At 38.5% G+C, this 18,581-nt stretch overlaps 5 protein-coding genes across 7 annotated transcripts; 4 read left to right on the top strand and 1 right to left on the bottom strand.

Moving 5' to 3' along the window:
• The first annotated feature begins 190 nt into the window (after window positions 1-190).
• Window positions 191-2,435, top strand: LOC124190770 (DNA-directed RNA polymerase III subunit RPC5-like). Its single transcript, XM_046583628.1, has 9 exons — window positions 191-389; window positions 454-555; window positions 612-766; window positions 832-1,019; window positions 1,083-1,255; window positions 1,320-1,524; window positions 1,580-1,806; window positions 1,886-2,046; window positions 2,108-2,435. Exons 1-9 carry the CDS (start codon window positions 348-350, stop codon window positions 2,286-2,288), a joined length of 1,434 nt encoding a protein of 477 aa, XP_046439584.1. The 5' UTR covers window positions 191-347; the 3' UTR covers window positions 2,289-2,435.
• A 415-nt stretch (window positions 2,436-2,850) lies between these two features.
• LOC124190760 (putative sodium-coupled neutral amino acid transporter 10) lies at window positions 2,851-5,866 on the top strand. 2 transcript variants are annotated; one of them, XM_046583614.1, is made up of 11 exons: window positions 2,851-3,216; window positions 3,307-3,424; window positions 3,518-3,691; window positions 3,768-3,874; window positions 3,993-4,114; window positions 4,181-4,329; window positions 4,400-4,536; window positions 4,610-4,724; window positions 4,784-4,920; window positions 4,992-5,184; window positions 5,357-5,866. In XM_046583614.1, exons 1-11 carry the CDS (start codon window positions 3,109-3,111, stop codon window positions 5,548-5,550), a joined length of 1,554 nt encoding a protein of 517 aa, XP_046439570.1. In that variant the 5' UTR covers window positions 2,851-3,108; the 3' UTR covers window positions 5,551-5,866. The 2 variants fall into 2 exon arrangements, with proteins under 2 accessions (XP_046439570.1, XP_046439573.1); XM_046583617.1 differs by having other exon boundaries at window positions 2,861-3,216; window positions 4,992-5,221.
• A 3,248-nt stretch (window positions 5,867-9,114) lies between these two features.
• On the top strand, window positions 9,115-10,436 carry LOC124190776 (histone 24-like). The gene is made up of 3 exons (XM_046583640.1): window positions 9,115-9,533; window positions 9,605-9,691; window positions 9,760-10,436. The coding sequence occupies exons 1-3, from the start codon at window positions 9,195-9,197 to the stop codon at window positions 10,189-10,191; spliced, it is 858 nt and encodes a 285-aa protein (XP_046439596.1). The 5' UTR covers window positions 9,115-9,194; the 3' UTR covers window positions 10,192-10,436.
• Window positions 10,437-10,670: 234 nt separating this feature from the next.
• Window positions 10,671-17,616, top strand: LOC124190748 (alkyldihydroxyacetonephosphate synthase, peroxisomal-like). 2 transcript variants are annotated; one of them, XM_046583601.1, is made up of 10 exons: window positions 10,671-10,830; window positions 15,017-15,304; window positions 15,368-15,517; window positions 15,587-15,738; window positions 15,799-15,935; window positions 16,022-16,200; window positions 16,265-16,392; window positions 16,459-16,767; window positions 16,833-16,947; window positions 17,022-17,616. In XM_046583601.1, the coding sequence occupies exons 1-10, from the start codon at window positions 10,803-10,805 to the stop codon at window positions 17,345-17,347; spliced, it is 1,812 nt and encodes a 603-aa protein (XP_046439557.1). In that variant the 5' UTR covers window positions 10,671-10,802; the 3' UTR covers window positions 17,348-17,616. The 2 variants fall into 2 exon arrangements, with proteins under 2 accessions (XP_046439557.1, XP_046439549.1); XM_046583593.1 differs by lacking the exon at window positions 10,671-10,830 and adding an exon at window positions 14,354-14,669.
• LOC124190788 (mpv17-like protein) lies at window positions 17,601-18,573 on the bottom strand. Its single transcript, XM_046583650.1, has 3 exons — window positions 18,325-18,573; window positions 17,927-18,194; window positions 17,601-17,853 (listed from the first exon to the last, which is right to left on the bottom strand). The coding sequence occupies exons 1-3, from the start codon at window positions 18,453-18,455 to the stop codon at window positions 17,716-17,718; spliced, it is 537 nt and encodes a 178-aa protein (XP_046439606.1). The 5' UTR covers window positions 18,456-18,573; the 3' UTR covers window positions 17,601-17,715.
• Between the last annotated feature and the right edge of the window lie 8 nt (window positions 18,574-18,581).

The raw sequence follows: 18,581 nt of genomic DNA, 5'->3' as shown, positions 1-18,581 counted from the left end.
ACCTATTCAAAGCAAGGTCAAATGAGCTCCAATGAAATTGTTGTTTGCCATACTGAAAATAAGTTAGCCAGCCAAATAGGTTTTTAAAAATAAATATATGTTTATAAAATCTGAAGAAATGCATACAGCATTTATTAAATTTCGTGTCTATTAAATAATTTCGATGATTTATCAAATAGGATTTAATATGACCCATTTCCAGCAGACGACTGCCTCCCCATTTCACGATTTGAAGAATAATATTGTGCAGTGCTGTCTGCAGAGAATTTGCTTTCCCACGTTGTGGGAGTGATATCTATGATTTGTGATATCTAATTTATAATTTGGCGTCTAGAATCTGAAAAAAAATGTCAAAGTTAGAAGAGGAGAATGATGAAGTTGTCAGAGAGGTGGGAATTGGGTGTTGTTGCTGTATTCGGCGTGAATGTTCTCACATGTTTATGATTTTTACAGATCCCAGTCTTTTTGTCAAAGAATTTGCTTCAGAAACTCTATGTTTTCCAATATCCACTTCGTTCTGTTGCAGTTGAAATGGAAAGACCTCATGTTGCTGCTGTAAGTATTATATCTTGCATGCAACTCGATTTCAATATTAATGTGAAACATTTCAGTCAAGGATTAAGCCTAAACTTCAGGAAGTTGAATTAGAGCTTGAATTACCAACACATACACAAAATTATGATAGGAGCAAAGCTGAGCAAATTGTTATTAATACAGATGGACAAAATAAATATGATAAACCTGATCATCAGAACTTTTTCAGCGGGTAGGATTGGTTCGTAATATATTTACTTCAACAATATAATAAGTGTTTTCTTTCTTTCATGAAAGTTCATTTATGGATAAAATCACCTATTCTTCCACAAAAGCACTTTTGGATCCAGGAAGGTTTGCAGTTGGCATTGTAGTTGATAATGAACTTCATCTCAATCCATTGCATGGAATTCTACATGTAAAACCCAACTTTCCATACTTGGACAAATCTGAAAAAAATCTAAAAGATACTGATGAACCAACAGGTTAATTTCTTAATGCCAGAAGCATTGTTTCAAATTTATTAAAGTTCTTTGTGAATTTTATAGAGTCAGGTGATGAGGAAGAAGTTGCTGAACAAATCACTGTGAAATTTGCTCGAACTGAAACAGACAGAAGCAAAGCCCTCAGAGAAAAGTCTTTTGGGTTCCTCCAAAAAAAGAATGCAGAAGAACCCTGGTACAATACCAAATTCTATTCATTAAATTCTGAGGAATCCATGGTATTTATATCACAGTATTAAAGGTTATATAATCAATAGAATTATTGTTTGATCATTTGTATAGTTGGAAAAAAACCGTCTCATCTGTGGAAAATCGGATACAGTTCAAAATCTAACCATGGCAAAAGATAAATACATCAGCGATTTGATTGGCCCTAGCCTAGAGATTGATGAATTTCAGAAACAACTTACGTTAGGAAACGCGTCAATGTTTCAAATTCTTAAACTGCCTCAACTTGTAGATAGAATTAAAAATCTCATGGCTAATGGTAACTTAAATGTTGAAATAGTATTACCACATCGATAACCAATTTCTATCTATAGTTAAGCTGATCTCGTTCAGTAAGTTGTGCAGTACCCTAGAAATCAAACAGGAATCTGTTAAAATGGAATCGCTGAAATCGCTGCAACAGGTGGCTGAGTTGGTCCAAGGTAACTGGGTTGTCAAGAGCGAAATCCTTTATCCGAGCGGAGAGAAAGACAAAACGGTTAAATTGTGTGGAATTTCCGGAATTCATCCTGATATCATCAGCAAAGCCAGGGATTATGTGGTAAATAGCCTCCTGATGATTTGTTTTTTTCCTGGCGACTGTCATAAAGTTCTAACATTTATGTTTTGATTTGATATAGTTGTACATGTTTACTCTAAACCGTTGTGTGAACCGAGAAGCAGTCACTATTGCGACTAAAATTCCTACTGATGAAATGAAAGTTATTCTGGAGCAAATTTCCTTCAAGACCAAGGACGGATGGGAATTCAAATTGCCTTTTGATCAAGCCTTTGTTGACAAGTGCGTTTCAATTCCTTTCCAATGATTTTTGTGTTTTAATGACATTTTATTGCGAAAACAGGTATCCGGAAGTGGTTAGGCGCAGCGAATTGATGAATAAAGCTAAGCAGAAGCAACTTTACAACGTCGCCGAATTTAAAGCTCCGAAGAAGGAACCCACCGATACAATAAAGAAAAGAACAAGGCGACGCTCTCGACAAGATTCGTGCAGCTCAGACAGTGGAAATGACGTTAAGAAGTAATCGCAGTTGAACATGAAAAAGCGGATATTAAAAATCTTCTAGTACACTTTTTCTACCCTGCAACAGTCTCGCTGTTCATTTCATTGTTTTGACCTTGATTGTTCAGTTCGTGCTCTTGTCGAAAAATGAAATGGTTGACTGGCGAAAGTAACTGTATCTCTTTTCTACTTTTGATTTGTACGTAGAAATCTCAAACCGTACCAACAAAAATAACTGCAAGCCTCATCCACATTTTCACAAGCCCTCTGGAATATAAAATTTCGAAAGGATTTTTTATTAATATGAAAATATGTACACTTTTTAATCCTGGAACCTGGATCTACTGATCTACTCTAAGCTTTTTCATGCGACTGTTTTTTTTTTTCTTGTAAAATTGTTTGTGTTAATAATAAAATACGGAAACGATACATCCTCATATAAGTTTTTCTGGTTGTTTTTGCCACGAACTCAGTTTTGTGTTATCAATGATAGGTTAGGCAACCGTCTGCTAGAACTGATTTTAAGATTAGATCGTAGATTATAAACATCCTGGTTGCGTAAACCGATACAGCAAAAGAAAGGGGAGGAGCTTATTACAATCGTCTGAAGAGTTTGTTTACTGCTTTAAAATCAAGTTTTACACGTCAGTCATTTTTACACGTCAAACAGTCAAAGAATGTTGCAGCAAATATTTTAGATACTATATAAAAAACTATATGTGAGTGCTGAGAATTCAATTTCCTTAAATGCTATTGTGAGTTTGTTTCATTAAAGTTGTTATACTAAGAACATTTTCACGTGCGTACCTACGAGACAAGCACCATTGACGATTATCAGGAAAATGATTAAACTTGATTCCTTTCTGTCTGGGAATGCTAAACACACAATGATGTTGGCCAATTCAATTATTGGTGCAAGTATTTTGTCCATGCCATTCTGTTTCAAACAGGTATGCATATACCTATGTTGTTATTTTTATAGTTTATTTGGTTTTCCGATTCAACATTTTAAATAATTATCTTTGAATTTTGGCTTACAGTGTGGAATCATCTTGGGCTCTATAATACTCTATTTAAACAGCATTATGACAAAACTTTGCTGTCATCAACTTGTCAAATCCTCTTTGATTTCGAGAAGGAGGAACTATGAAGTTTTAGGTATTATCAAACAACAACAATAAACTAAAGATGAAGTTTGGTTGAATTTTTCCTTAAACCTTTACCAAAATAATTCTTTTCATTCTATTTTAGCTTATGATGTTATGGGGCCACTAGGAAAACTATGGATTGAAGTGTGTATCATAGGCTACAACATGGGTTGCTGTATTGCTTATTTGGTCGTGCTTGGTGATCTTGGTCCAGAGATATTAAACAAAATAGGACTGAATTATTCATTTCATTCAGCACGAATACTTCTCATGGCAGGTACGTGTTTGTGTTTTACTGTAATGTAATATTAGATTTCTCTATAATACCATTTTAATGTCATGGAGCAATGTAGGTAGCAGCATGTTCATCATATTACCTCTCAGCCTCCTGAGAGATATTGAAACATTGAATGTTATGTCCACAGTATCAGTAGCCATGTACATGTTGTTGGTCCTGAAGGTAATGATTAATAAAAGAATGAAGATACATGCACATATATATATAATATGCTGTGCCAAGTAAGTGTGCGAGTTATAAAAAATCTGTATTGAATGTTTTTTTTTGTTTTTTTATTCAGTCCTTCTTTGAGGCTGGAGTCCAAGGTCTCACCGAGGGAATATCGTCGAATATTGAAGTGTGGAGATTTGGTGGTGTACTTCAATGTGTTCCAATATTTTCGATGGCTCTGTCATGCCAGACGTAAGTGACAATAGTCGTCCAGAATAAGTTATCCATCGCTACTTTTTTGGGGTTTCACATTTTCAGGCAAGTTTTTGAGGTGTACGAATCTCTACCTGAACCTTCACTCAAAGCCATGGATCGAGTGGTATCTTCAGCCATTGACCTCTGTACGTTTATTTACATGGGAGTAGGAATAGCTGGCTACCTAGCATTCGCAGATACTCACTTTACTGGTATTATAAAAAACTGTTTCAACGTTATTTGTAAAGCTCAATTTGAAATTAACCGATTAAAATTTTGTAGGCAATATCCTTATAAGTTTTCAGCCTTCCTTTGTAACTGACTTGATGAAAGCTGGTTTCCTGCTATCCATCATTTTGAGCTTCCCCCTGTGTGTTTTGCCTTGTAGGACAAGTTTCCATTCATTAGTCTATGGAAGGGTGTGTGTGTTACTATATTGATTTGTTCTTTCTAAAATAGCTATTATTATAATTTGTTGTATTTCCTATTAAGGAATCCCTTCATCAACAGATGGAGGCTAGTATGTCGGGAGGAACCACCGGATCACTTTCGGATTCCCGATTTAAAATTTTAACTTTTATCATAGTCGTTGCCACGTTAATTATCGGTAATTTTTTTACAGATTTTTCCTATTATTTCCTTTTATTCCAATTATTTTCCTTTTAGGTATCTGCATTCCGAATGTAGAATTTGTTTTAGGTTTAGTTGGTGCCACTTTAGGAACTGCTGTCTGTTCCGTGGCGCCTGCGTGGATTTATCTGCAAGTTGCTCCATCGACCTCTGGTGAACGCTGGATCGCCAAGGTGAGTCTTGAAGATGCTACTTAATTAATCAATCAATTATCCTAATAAATGAACTATTCTCCGTCGATCAGGTACTGTTGGTGTGCGGATTGGGAATTCTCGTTCTGGGAACTGCTGCCAACATCTACGCGGAAGAAGAATATTCAGAAACTCATGCTGAAACTGTTCTGCCGCCCAGTTTGAAGGAAATTGAAGCCAAATTTGACCTTTTGCTGCCACATTCGTCACCACCAGCAAACATGGTGGACAGCTTTAACAGACTTGGTGATAAATCCTTCAATGATCCTCTTAGCTTCAATAGGTCAGCATTTGGTTCAGGCGATTCCTATTCTTTTTCATTGAATGTGTGTGTCCCTTTTAAAATTATTATTGACGTAGTTTGCTTGATTAAGCATCTGTTTGTTATTGATTCGTTCTAATGAGTTCCGTTTTTCAGGAGAAGAAAACGAAAAATTGGCATCCAATAACCAAGTGGTACTCCAATCCACCACTGAAAAGATGCGCCTAAACAACATAAGCCTTGCGGTTGTGCTTCCGGCTGCTCCTCCAATCCAGATACAAACTAACCATTCCACGAATTCCAACGAGATAATCACTCCAGCAATAGTTCCCGCAGAAGGAAATAGATGAACACATTCCACATTGTGATGCAAAGTTGGGTTTGCTTTACCAGGTCTGATTTCCCCCAAAAAAATGTGCATCGATTCCATTTCTGTTAATGGTCAGAGTCATCACAAGTAATAATGAATTAGTGATCACTGGTGATGTCTTCTATTTGATTGTAAAGCACAATCCTTGGAACTTTTTTGTTGACTTCTTTTGATGAGCTTTTGCTTTAAACCTCATCCTAACTAGTTTTGCTCATGTAAAAATCTATTGGGGGCGATCATCAAACAAATTGAGGTGTAATAATTTTTTACAATATAAAATAAAAAGTTTGTCTTTATTTCGGCCCATTTTCAGGACTTGTTTGATGAAGGTTACAATTCAAAAACATCAAATTAGACAGTGTTTCCGGTCTATTGTGGCATTTTCCCGCCAAGAATCACCCCCCTCACCTGACTCTCGTTACTTCCACCATCTATTTAGGCAGTTACTTTAAAAAAAAAAAAACTAATTTATGTTGGTCTCCCTCAATGGCCAATCGGAGCCCTCGAAATGGAATGTGCGTTTCCCCTGTGGAGAGCATTTCCTCCGTGTTATTATTACCTGCGCATCAACTTTACAGCCTCGGGGGGATTTATAAAAGATACCGATAGATTTTTCCAGGTTTGATGCAAATGGTTCGATTCTTTTTTCGCGCTGAAAATTACCTTGGGATTTTATTCTGATAAAGGATTAGTACGAATGGGGTTCTGAACATCTGCTTCAAACTAGTTGATGAAGCCATACTTGTTCCCGCCATTTCTTCTTTCAAACCCAGTAAAATGATTCCCGCCAAATTCCCAACTAAAAATTACCATTTTTGGTTTTGTTCGTTAAACCATTTTTTCAAAAATAGTTAGTTCTAAAGTCAATAACTGAAGCAAAATTCTATTTTTAGTAAGACCTGATAAGTTCTAATTATACTGTACATGTAGTAAATTGGATCGTGAGACATTTTCACGTTGAATAGCCCATCAACTCTATTAAAACGATCATTGAATAAAACATGAGTTGGCAGACCTGCCAGGAACAAAAAAAAAAAAGCGAGGGGGGACAGATTGTGAGGATCTTTTCTATATACAACATGTGAGTCTTTTGTGTTGTTAGTGAAAGGAAGCTGTCCAGCTTCTGGGCGAACCGCAGGCACAGTAGTGGCGCTAGTGGAGGAAGAAGATGAAAAAGAACGGAATATTTTTGTTTGGCGGGCGCGGGAAAATGTATACGCAGTGTAGCAACTACCAACACCATTATCTCGACAAGATAGTAAATTTTAGGCAGAGATAAAGTTTACCAAACATCCTTGAACGTGGATCAAAAATAAATTAAATCTCCTTAACAAGAGAAATTTGGAACTCTTAAATGTTAAACCATTTCGCACATGTTCCAGTTAGTTGGAGAAAATTATGAGAACATTAACAATGACAATTTTGTTATAGCAGCCAGATCGAACGGGATTTTTTCTTTACAAGAACACGAAGCGAATAATGAACTGGGCACAATCGTTTTGCTGTTGGCCAAAAACTTGTTAAAGACTAGAGGCTAAATTGAATTGAACATGTATGAAAACATAGGGAAAAACTTGTTTTTAGCATCACGTCCACGCTCACAACTCTTATATAGAAACCGTGATTCGGTTCGACCTCATTTCTGCAGTTTCTGCCCACACACACTCTAAGTTACGTAGTACTATTATAGTACTATGCCATTCCCGTTAACCGAGTCCCGCAAGCCTTCGTTCAATGAAAATGTTGCAAGGTTATTGAGTCTACAAGAGAAGAATATTTTGACGCATCCTTGAGTAATAAATGGAGGGACATTGACGCCCAAAATAAAAAAAGAAACAAGGAGCATATCAGCCAGCTCCTAAGTAATCGAATTGGAACAAAGACGATTTCACGTCGTCGTCACGAGATTTCTACTCGATGCAATCCGCACAAGCTCAACGCTGTGCCTAGTCTCGACGGTTATTTCCGTCTTTCCACTCTCGGTCAATAATTAGAAAATAAAATTCCAATGTTGCCTCGTTTCTTATTTAACGATTCGCATTAATTCATTTCTTTATCACGACACGAATTTTTATTGAAAGCAAACGAAAGACTAGACAAATAAAAGAGTCGAATCCAATTTCTCGATGAGAAAATATATCTCGCGCTAGGAGGTCATTGTCTCAACCGACGCCAACGCCTGTTTTCAAATTCTGATGAGAATTCAGAGTCGAAATGTCGAGTTTGGTGTCAGAATATTTATAGATTCGGATCCCTCGAATCTTTCTGGTTCGTTTGATGTAATTTGCTAGAGGAAAAGTCGACGAATCAACGTCGAAACGAACAGAAAAGTTACAACGTCAAACTTGGGGAAATTGCGTCCGCAGTTCATGAGGGCGGCCATCATAGACCCGACTCGGATTCTCACTTCAGCTGCCGTTTCTTCATCGCGATTTATTAATGCTAAACATAGTAGAGAATTGGAAATTCACGTGACGATGACTGGGAACATGATCACGTGAAAATTCTCTATCGAATGATGTAAACTATCAATCAAATAAGATGGCGATTAATTAAGTAAATTGCAGTTGAAGTATTTTACGAATCTCCAACGGTCGTTTCGGTTTCAAATCGGTTCGACGCATTTTCACCGAGTCGAGTTTCTGTACTCTCAACGGGTAATTCCGCTTGCAAAAATGACGATTTCTGCAATTAATTTTCAGTTAATGCAAAGGTTAAACGTAATGCAGTATTATTTTTAACTTGATAAATATAAAAATAAAATCTTTTGATTTGATGGATTAAATCAACGAGTGTCCTGACGAGAAGAGGAAACGAACGAAATGCTGACGAAAATGTTTCGACTCGTTTGTGCCCAAGCCGAGTAACGATGCAAATTTTCGCTCATAGAATTGAGCACTAAAACGAGCTCGATTCGAATTTTGGTTGACATTGGCAGATTCTTCTTGTCATGCAGATTCTTTAGATGTAAGTTTTTATTCGTTTCTGCAACGTTTTCGTAGGTAAAATTGTGAAAAAGAATCGAGTGAGAGAGACCATCGGGTGGAAGAAAACAAGATGGGCTCAGCGCGCGCGCGAAGAGCCACCGTCGTTTTGTGTTTCTTGTTCAACTTTATCGATTTTTACAGATTCGCCTAATGCTCGTAAAAATCTGCAACCAACAGATTCTGATAGAGAATTCTCTCCTGAATCGAGTGGTGGTATTTTGATAATGATTTACTAGAAAAATAACAGGTGGTGATAATTAATTGAAGAGCATTGCCAAAACGTGACGGGACCGACGAGCGAATCCAGCCACTATGGATGGGACGAAATTTTTTAAAAGAATTGGATTTCACATATTCCGATAGAAGAGAACGTGATCTTTTAAATGGCGTTTTTTTCAATTTGATGCGATGATTAAAAGTTGACGAAACAATTGGTAAAAGCCGAACGCAAAGCACAGTCCTCCTGGCTGTCCCCGGTTTTAGAGAAAAAGGGCCTCAGTTTTGGGCGTTCATTCTGAAACGTCCGCCACCCGACTACATATAGGCGACTCCCCCCTCCAGTCAGGATAACGCACTCACCGAGTACACACCACACGTTTTCTCTCTCTCTCTCCCCACCTGATTCAGCAATTCCAAGATGGCCGAAGAAACAAACGTTGTTGCCGAAACCGTTGAACAGCCCGCCGCTGCTGCCGCTTCTCCCGCAGCCAAGCCCAAGAAGGCCGCGAAGGCAACCACATCAAAGGCTGCCAAATCTCCGGCCGCGAAGAGGACTCGTCCGGCTGCCGACAAGAAAGTGGCTTCTCCCGCCAAGGCAGTGGCTTCTCCCGCTAAGCCCAAGAAGGTCGTCAAATCGGCCGCTGGATCGGCTCATCCTCCTTACCTCGAGATGGTCACCCAGGCCGTGATTGCACTCAAGGAACGCAAAGGATCTTCCCGCCAGGCTATCCTCAAGTACATCCTCGCCAACTTCCAGGTAATTTATTTTTATTATTTCATTTGTTCATTAACAATTATCTAATAATCGTTTGTTTTTAAATCAATTAGGTCGGCACTGATCCCAAATCTGCCAATATTCGCGTGAAGAATGCCCTCAAGAAAGGCATGACCGCCGGAACTCTTGTGAACACCAAGGTAAATTTCGTTTTCGCTAAATTTTGTGGAAACATTTTATTTAATTTTTATTTTTCGAATTTGTTTAGGGTGCCTCTGGCGCTGCTGGATCTTTCCGTGTGTCCCCTGAAGTTTTGAAGCCAAAGAAGGTGGCCAAGGAAGTCAAACCGGCCGCTGCCAAGAAGCCTAAAGTGGCCAAGAAGCCCAAGGTTGCGGCCAAGAAGCCCATTTCTCCCAAGAAGGTGACGGCCGTCAAGAAAGTCGCACCGGCCGCTGCCAAGCCCAAGGTTGCCAAACCGGCCGCCGCTAAAAAGGCCGCTGCTCCTGCAGCCAAGAAACCGGTCGCAGCCAAGAAAGCCGCTTCCCCGAAGAAGGCAGCCGTTAAGGCCCCAAAGCCCAAAGTGGCCAAACCAGCTGCTTCTCCCAAGAAAGCCGCACCCAAGAAGGCTGTCGCAGCCAAGGCCGCCAAAGCCGCGAAATCCCCTAAAGCCGCCACCAAGAAAGCCGTTGCTAAAAAGTAGATCGAACCGATTCGCCAGCTTCAATTGAATTGTTCCCCTTGATTTTTAAGAAAACAAACTCTCATTCATGAAGATCTCTTCACGCCAACAATTGACCCATCCATCCCTCATCTGTACATACGATTCATCTTTTACCAAAAACCTAGACATCCATTTCTTTAAATCACCTCGCATTATATTTCGTTGAAAGCGCGCGGCCTGTACATAATAGAGCAATGGCAATTCAATAAATGAAATTAATACTTGCTGATTAACTTTTGTTTTGTCGACTAGAGCCATATTTTATTTTAACCGAAACAAAGATTTGTCGTTTTAAATCAAATTATCAATCGAGTAAAATGTTTAGGGTGTTATTTATATCAATTTTCCTTCATTGGTTATTTTTCACCAGAAACCCAGGTAAACATTGCTAGTTCATTCTTTGACTGCTAGATGTCAGATTTCCATTCCTTAATTCGTAGTTTCAAGCATTGTTATGTAAGCACTTTTTTATACCTGGGTAAATCACTCACACTCACGTTTACGCTGGGGAGTTGAGCTAGCCTGGGAAGCTCCAAAGATGGCGCTGCAAGACTAGGATTTTCATTATTGTTATCAAATACTCAAATAGTATGATTAATGGATACCTGCGGTGTGAAGGTAAGCAAGAAACATATCCTCGAATTTTCCCCCACTGTTTCTCTATTTTCCATTCTTGGAACAGATGTCGTGAAGTAAACAGTGTACTTCATGACATTTCCGAACTTATCGGCCGCAACGCCATCTCTGGAGCCTGACACGTATAGCTTATGCTATTTTGCAGGCAGCGGACCTTCTGATTCCCTTTTATGTTTATATCATAGCATTGGGTACGATATTTTTTTTTTATTTAAATTCCAGTTCATCGCCATTTTAGGGAAATAGATTATTGCCGCTCACGTAAAAAGAAAGGGCACAATCAACTGTAAAACTAGTATTTTGAATATTGAGGAGCGGGAGAGAGCCCTAAAAGAATTGTGCGCTCAGTGACGGAATTTGGCCGCCAGCTGTTTCAATGCGGCTATTCAAGAGTTACGTAACTTTTTTTTTTGCTTATATAAGCCAATTTGACCTGCATGCTAAGAAAATCGAATTCATTTGATTTTCTCGTCTTTTTACTTTAATAGAACTTATAATAGCGTCAACAATAGACAAAAGAGCATTTTCGGTAAATCAACTGTTGATAACGACGACAGGTAATTCATGTCATTCTCAGCCACTTCTATTTTTAGCGCGTCATTTGAATTTACATCAAATGACGGCCGTTTTTCTAAGCCGCCTAATTTACATAAAGCGGAAATGCCTCGGAAAAGTTCATCAGTTGCCTACGGGCCTTTAGGTCAGACAGCACCTACAGTCCTATATAGTGACGAGCTTTGTGTGTGGTTTAACGGCTCAGGTTTTTCTTTCTTTCTTTCTTAAACGCACATCTAGTCAAAAAATTCTTCTTGCCTCCGGCTGATAAGCCCCCTCACTCCCGGCACAAAATCGTGTTCTTTTCGGTTCCGTTTTTGTATATATAAAGAAGAAAATTTGTGCGGCAGGCCATTCAAAGTAGGCCACAACGCACATCACTGACGTTTCAATTTTGAACAATACGGAAACGTGACGTAATAATTTTTATTATTGGCCGCAGGTGACATCGATCTAATACAACATTATTTTATTACGCTTGATGACAAACTAATGAAATAACAAACAGTAGTATAGGTTGGATTATAAGACGAAAACCGCCTGTGTCTGGTTCATACAACTGGTTTTCATTATTAGCAATCGAATTCTTTGATTTCAAATTGGAGGTTAGCACACACACACGCCATAGCTGAAGGAGAAAACAATATTCGAATGTGTGTGTGTTGCCTGGAGGGGAAAAACATTCACTACTGAGAGAGTCACAGTTGTGTTTTTCCCTATGATAGTCGGTAGGGAGAGGGAGAGAGAGAGAGTGCGAGGGAACTAGCGGAATTTGACCTTTTTCATCATCATCCCTTTCTCTTTTTCTCCCATTTTACTTTTATTTCACATTCGAAGGTTCATGAAAACACGTCTGTCAATCAAAAATTGCCTCACTCTAATTCATCTTTTTAAAACCCAAATTTTTTGGTTTCATCAGAGTCGAAATGACCCATAACATTCTTCTCGATTGTTGGAGAATTTAGATGTGTTTAGCCTTCTTGCCCTCTATCCCTTGCTACTTATCTGTACATAAAGAAGAGAATGGGGAATGTCCCTCTGAGAGTGGATTACATTGGCGGATTTGGGAACAGGGGTTTATTATTGTAATCCATACAAGGACTTTTGAAAATTGCTTTCCATTGTTTTTGTCCGCAGATTGTAGGTTTGAAATCCAACACAGAAAAACCTTGAACTATTCTAAGTAGCTAGCTACCAATTTTTTCTGGTGATTTATCATTCTTAAAATTCTTACAGTGTAATTTTCCCGATGATTTATTTCGAAGAAAATGCTCTTGTCTGGAATTGAATCAAGTTTGAAAATAAAATAACATGGTGGCGCGAAATTATGATCCGTTTTCAAAATAACGTCACGGTGAGTATTTTATTTTCCTAGGTAGAAATTTCACTTTGATTGTACATCATTTCAGGATTACACCTGCCGAAAAACTTGAGTAACTTTTGATATGGCGGCGTAAAAAAGGCCTCCAGTTCCCAACGTAAAAAAACTTTCTTTATTTTTCAAACATGTTCAAAGTATTTATTGTAAAAGGCATAAAATCTTTGTATTTAGTTTTATGCATATTATTATTGGACTTTATATTGAAGGGCAATAAAAACAAAAGAAGGCACAAGGGAAATAGGTGTGAGTGACTGAGAGATTTCCGACTGCCGCAAGGTGATCGATAAGACCATCGTTCGTCCGGTCTGCTGTCTTTTTTGTTCTTATATATCCATATAGTATATACACCATCATCAGTCTTTTACAGCATTCCAGTAGTCGACATCGATTTGGTCGATTGAGCGAAAGAAACATCTTGCAAAAGAAAGTGTTTAGACACAGAAGTTATAATACCGGGAGTTTAACTCCCGAATGTATAAATAATGGCGTTCTATACGTTGTGCCTGCCAGCCGTCTGTTGGTAGACATTATATCCATTTCAAGCGGACGTCTAATTACAATTTCAACATTTTGACACTATAACTATGAGAAAAGGAGAGAGAAAATGTACATATCCGTGAACCATATCATCCATCCCCCGGCAATAATAATAATTATATAGTCATTCGTTTTTGTTTCGTTGCTGGCCAGGGAGCTGAAAAAAATACAAAAATTTACAGTTCACCGAGCTTGATACGCACGACTTTCTTTTTTATCTCTGTAGACGAATCAAACTTTTATTATCGCAGCGTAATAATCATCATAATTCCACTTGTTTTATGGTTTTATCTTCAAACCGATTTCACCGAGAGGAAGTTGCCGACAATTTCAAAAGGACGAAGACGGTTGAAACCGGTTGAGACGTTATATAAATAGAAAATTTGATGTCATCGAAATAAGTGACAAAGAAACCACACCCAGCAATCAATACGCACGTGGAGTGTTGGATCACATCCAGAATAAGGTTATATGTATTTATAGCCTGATTCCAAGAAGTGTTTTCAAATCATTCGAATATGTTACGCGAATTATTTATCGCATGGCCAATGAGGCGCGGCCATCACTTCTAACCCATTTATTCGGTTAATTGATTATTTACGGGCTTGGAGCACCGGTCCAACGAGCAATTCTTACCTGGAAAAAAAAAATCGTTGACAGGTGAATAGCCTACATACAGACAGACAGCGTGTAGACAAAAATGGTATTTATATTCCCAAAAAACCTGCCCAGCAAGGTTTCATTCTGTTTTTTTTTTCTAGCTTTTTCTGCTGATTATAAGGACTCTATTGGTTGAGGTTTTTGTTTGTACAGAGACTATGCACACAATTCATATCTTGTGAAAAGGTGAGCTTTAGGGTGATGGTGGTTGGTTTGGATAGGGAACTCTGGCAAGAAGTGATAAGAAGAAGAAGAAGGAACCCACTCAGAACACCTTAAATATATACGATATATAGAAAGAAAGAGAAACGGAAAAAAAGAGGAGGAGGGGTGGGGATTGGGGACATGGTAAAAACCGAGTGTGCGTGTGTTGTTTAGAAGCTCTCAGTTGAGCGTTGCACCGACCGCCAAGCGGTTGGGGAATCTTCATCGTCTTAGTTATTTTTTCAAAAGTTTTCTTTTTTTAATTATTTTCTATCGATTTAGTTTTTTTTTTTTTTTTTGCAAACGTGATCGCATTGTAGTTTTGCTTGACTGGATTTTCAAGTTGTGGAGGGCGCTTAGTTCGATTTGAACCTCCGTATTCCAGCCGCTAACATAACAGAACAAAAATTTTGTTATTCTTAAATGGCCGACTCGAGTGCTGATCGTTTGGCTGTCATTCACCGTCATCTTTCCAGAGATTCCGGTACGGTTTACCTTTGCCAAATGTTTCATCGGGAAAATCTTTTTGCTGCTAATGTCATTTGTTTGCCGGTGTAATTTCACTCGATCTGGCATCGGTTTTTTACTCGGTTCATGTTACCTTTTCTCAACGTGTGTTTAGAACAGTTGTAGACTGCAGACGAAAAACCAGTTTTGACATTTCTATTTGCCAAGTGACAACTTATACTGTCTGATGACACACGAGTTATTGATTATTTGAGTTGTCCCTATACGGTCTTTGTTCGTATGACTGTATGATATGCCGCATAATGGAATTCGTTGAACATGTTATCTTTCCACTATCTTTATCGACTTTTTGTTGACCCACAGATGGAAAGGCAGCAGGCCCTAAAGTACCAAGCTCTATACCGAAAAAGCGTCAAGAATTGCTACGATGGAATGGATGGGGCTACGAAGATTCCGGTTTCGTTTTGCACAATCTCGGGACGGAACGAAATCCAAAATATGTTTTCACTTTCAGTGGCAGTCGATATGAGATTGCCAGTGCTGATCTTCCACACTTCTTTGATTGGGCTTACGCTACAATTGGTGTTGATCCTTCGAAAAAGAAGGACCCTCAAGGCGAACCAAGTTATCCACCCCCAATTGTGAACGAAGGTACTGTAAACCTGTTTGTCTTATTTTCGTATTCTGTTCTTGATCAAAGTTTTGTTTTGATAGGCTTTGTCAGCGATTTGAAAAATACCAAAATCACATTCTCTTTTGAGGGAATGGACAGGCTCTTTCGTGCCCATGGACACACATTGCATGACATTGCCCTTTTGAGAGGAGGCCAGTTCCTCAGGATACCAGATGTTGTTGTTTGGCCAGGTGAATTTTTTGAAGTCCAAAGAATTGTGAATCAAAATTAGTTACTAAAAATATCTTTCAATTATTCAGAATGTCACTCTCACGTGGAAGAATTGATAACCCTAGCATCTAAACATAATGTCGCTATCGTACCCATTGGTGGAGGAACGAACGTAACCGGAGCAGTGGACTGTAAACATGGAGAAAAAAGAATGATAGTCTCATTAGATACTTCACAGATGGTATAACTTTGCAGACCATCTGTTGGGTATTTTTCATTTTTTTTATTCTAATTTTTCTAGAACCAAATTTTGTGGATTGACGATGGGAATTTGGTGGCTCATGTCGAATCTGGAATTATTGGAAAAGATTTGGAAGATCGATTACAGGCAAGAGGCTATACTACAGGGCACGAACCTGATTCATATGAATTTTCCAGGTACTTCATTTACTCATTTTCATTTGATATGATCATTAAGTTTACCGCAAGTTCGAACATTAATAGCAATTTTTTCTTTCGAATAGTCTCGGTGGATGGGTAGCCACAAGAGCCTCAGGCATGAAGAAAAACCGCTATGGCAACATTGAAGACTTGGTAGTTGCATTGCGAGCCGTGACGCCCAACGGCGAATGGCGAAGCAGCGGAACTTATCCAAGAGTTTCTACTGGGCCCGATATGAATCACGTGATGATCGGTTCAGAAGGTGGATTCCTTTCCTTAATTGTGCCATTTATTATGCATCTATATATCCAATTTCAAATTAACAGGAACCCTGGGAGTGGTTACGGAGGTAACTATAAAGATCCGCCCCGTTCCACCTGTACGAAAATATGCTTCATTCGTCTTTCCAGATTTTGATTGCGGAGTTAAATTTATGAGACAAGTTGCTCGCGATGTAAGTCATTATCTGATTTTCATGTTTTTTGGTCTTTTTTAAAATTCGTATTTTCCTCTCCAATAGCGCTGTCAGCCGGCTTCCTTGCGTCTAATGGATAACCAGCAGTTCCAGTTTGGCCAAGCACTGCGACCCTCAAAAGGCCCATTCGGCCTAATGGTCGACGGCCTCAAGAACTTTTACCTGACTCGTTTGAAAGGATTAGACATTGAAAAGATTTGTGTCGCTACGATTGTCATGGAAGGGACAGTCAAAGAAGTGGCCATTCAAGAAGAGAAACTGACTGGCATAGGCATTGAATTTCAGGGTATTCCAGCTGGAGAACATAACGGAAAGCGAGGCTATCAACTGACTTTTGCCATCGCTTACATCAGGGTAAATGTCATATTTCGCGTTGTGACTTGAAGTACTTAAAGTGGACGCGCTTGTTCTATTTATAGGATATTGGACTGGATTATGGCGTTGTTGCGGAATCGTTTGAGACGTCAGTTCCATGGGACCGTGTCGTTAATGTCGTTAACAACACAAAAAGCCGTTTGGAAAAGGAATGCGCTGGTACTACTGTTATCATTTTATGTTTTGTGTATTTTAACTACATCGAGGTTGTTCTTTTTTTGTGTTTTTACTAGACCGCAAATTTTCGCACTCGTTTATTTCGGCTCGAGTCACTCAAGTATACGATGCTGGTGCTTGCATTTATTTCTACTTTGGCTTTAACTATGGAAACATGAGCATGCTGCAGGCCGTAGAAGTCTACGAAGAGCTCGAGATTATTGCTCGCGATGAAATTATGGCATCCGGAGGCTCCTTGTCGCACCATCACGGCGTTGGGAAAATTCGTAAAAAGTGGTTGCCTTCCATTTTAACGTCCAATGCTATCAACGTTCTCCATTCCATTAAAAGTACCGTTGATCCGCAAAATATTATGGCGGCTGGTAATTTAGTGTTTGACTAAATATTAGTTTCCTTGACATTCTTGGTTGAATCCGCTCAATATCGAGATCATTCAATTACATCAATTACAAATTTTCATTTTACTCTAAAAAATAAACCCATGGACCTTGATACAACAATTGAAAATTCTGATTCTGCCATATTTTATTTTATTTTTTTTTAAATACCGACAGTGCTTTTCTATTATCCTTCTTAAGATGTTTGTTGTTCGTTTTCTTTTTTTTTTAAATGAGGAAATAAACAGAAAGCCGAAATTAGCGCTTCTTAATATATTTGTTTACGGACGTTGTAAAAACATTTGACTTTGCTGCACTTGGTGTGTGTGAATTGTGCAAGATTTTACAAATGCACAAGGTTTGACCTTTTGTACTATGATGAGCTAGCTTCCATGAATGAAAGATACGCAGTCCAGATGAAACTTGCCAAACCAACAAATACTACTCTATTCCTTTCAGGTATCAGTGCAAAATTGAAAGTCTGAACCACAGGCCAGAATTTTACTCCAGTCTGAAATAGATTTGCACATTTTTAAAAAATATAATGATTCTCTGTAACTTTTAGTGATTTTTTATCTGGTTACCTTCCACGTTTGTAGGAATTTATTTTCAACTTCGTGCCATGCTTCATTGCTGCTCTTACCCTCTAGTAGATTCATTCCAAAGTAAAAGGAAATGATGCTGAAAGGACCATATGTAAATTGTTCTAATATTGCTTTGATTGCAGCTACCCGTAGGCTCGATCCAGGAATAAGCCTACTTGATATCTTTACCCAGGTGAACACTGTAGGAGCAACCCATAAAGTTCCAAATAAAGAGAACCTGGCCAGTCTCGGTAAATCAACAGGAGTCCTAAAATAAAATAAAATGTCATCCACTTAATTAAAAATTAATTATTTTAATGTTATGTACTAAACAAACTTAACAAAAATTTTCCTCAATGTGCTAAATAGGGTTTGTATGCTGTAAAGAGAAATTATACGTTTTATCCTTTTTAATCCCACTAGTTGCCAGTTGACGACATAAATCTGAACTGGGCCATAAAATTGCATACACAACCATGCCTCTCGAAATAGGATACTTGGTAAAAAGCACGGTAAATTTTCGTAACATCTTAATTCACATTCTTTTACAACACTTCTCTAAAATAAAGCAAATGTGGCAGTGGACTTTGCACACAAAGTCAAACACACTCAGCTGCTGGTGTTTACATGATTTCAATGGGTTTGGGTTAGGCAA

The sequence above is a fragment of the Daphnia pulex genome, chromosome 1 (genome assembly GCF_021134715.1).
Source record: "Daphnia pulex isolate KAP4 chromosome 1, ASM2113471v1".
Taxonomy (NCBI): Eukaryota; Metazoa; Arthropoda; class Branchiopoda; order Diplostraca; family Daphniidae; genus Daphnia; species Daphnia pulex.
Note: the sequence above shows the minus strand (reverse complement) of the source record. Positions and strands in the feature narration are given on the sequence as shown.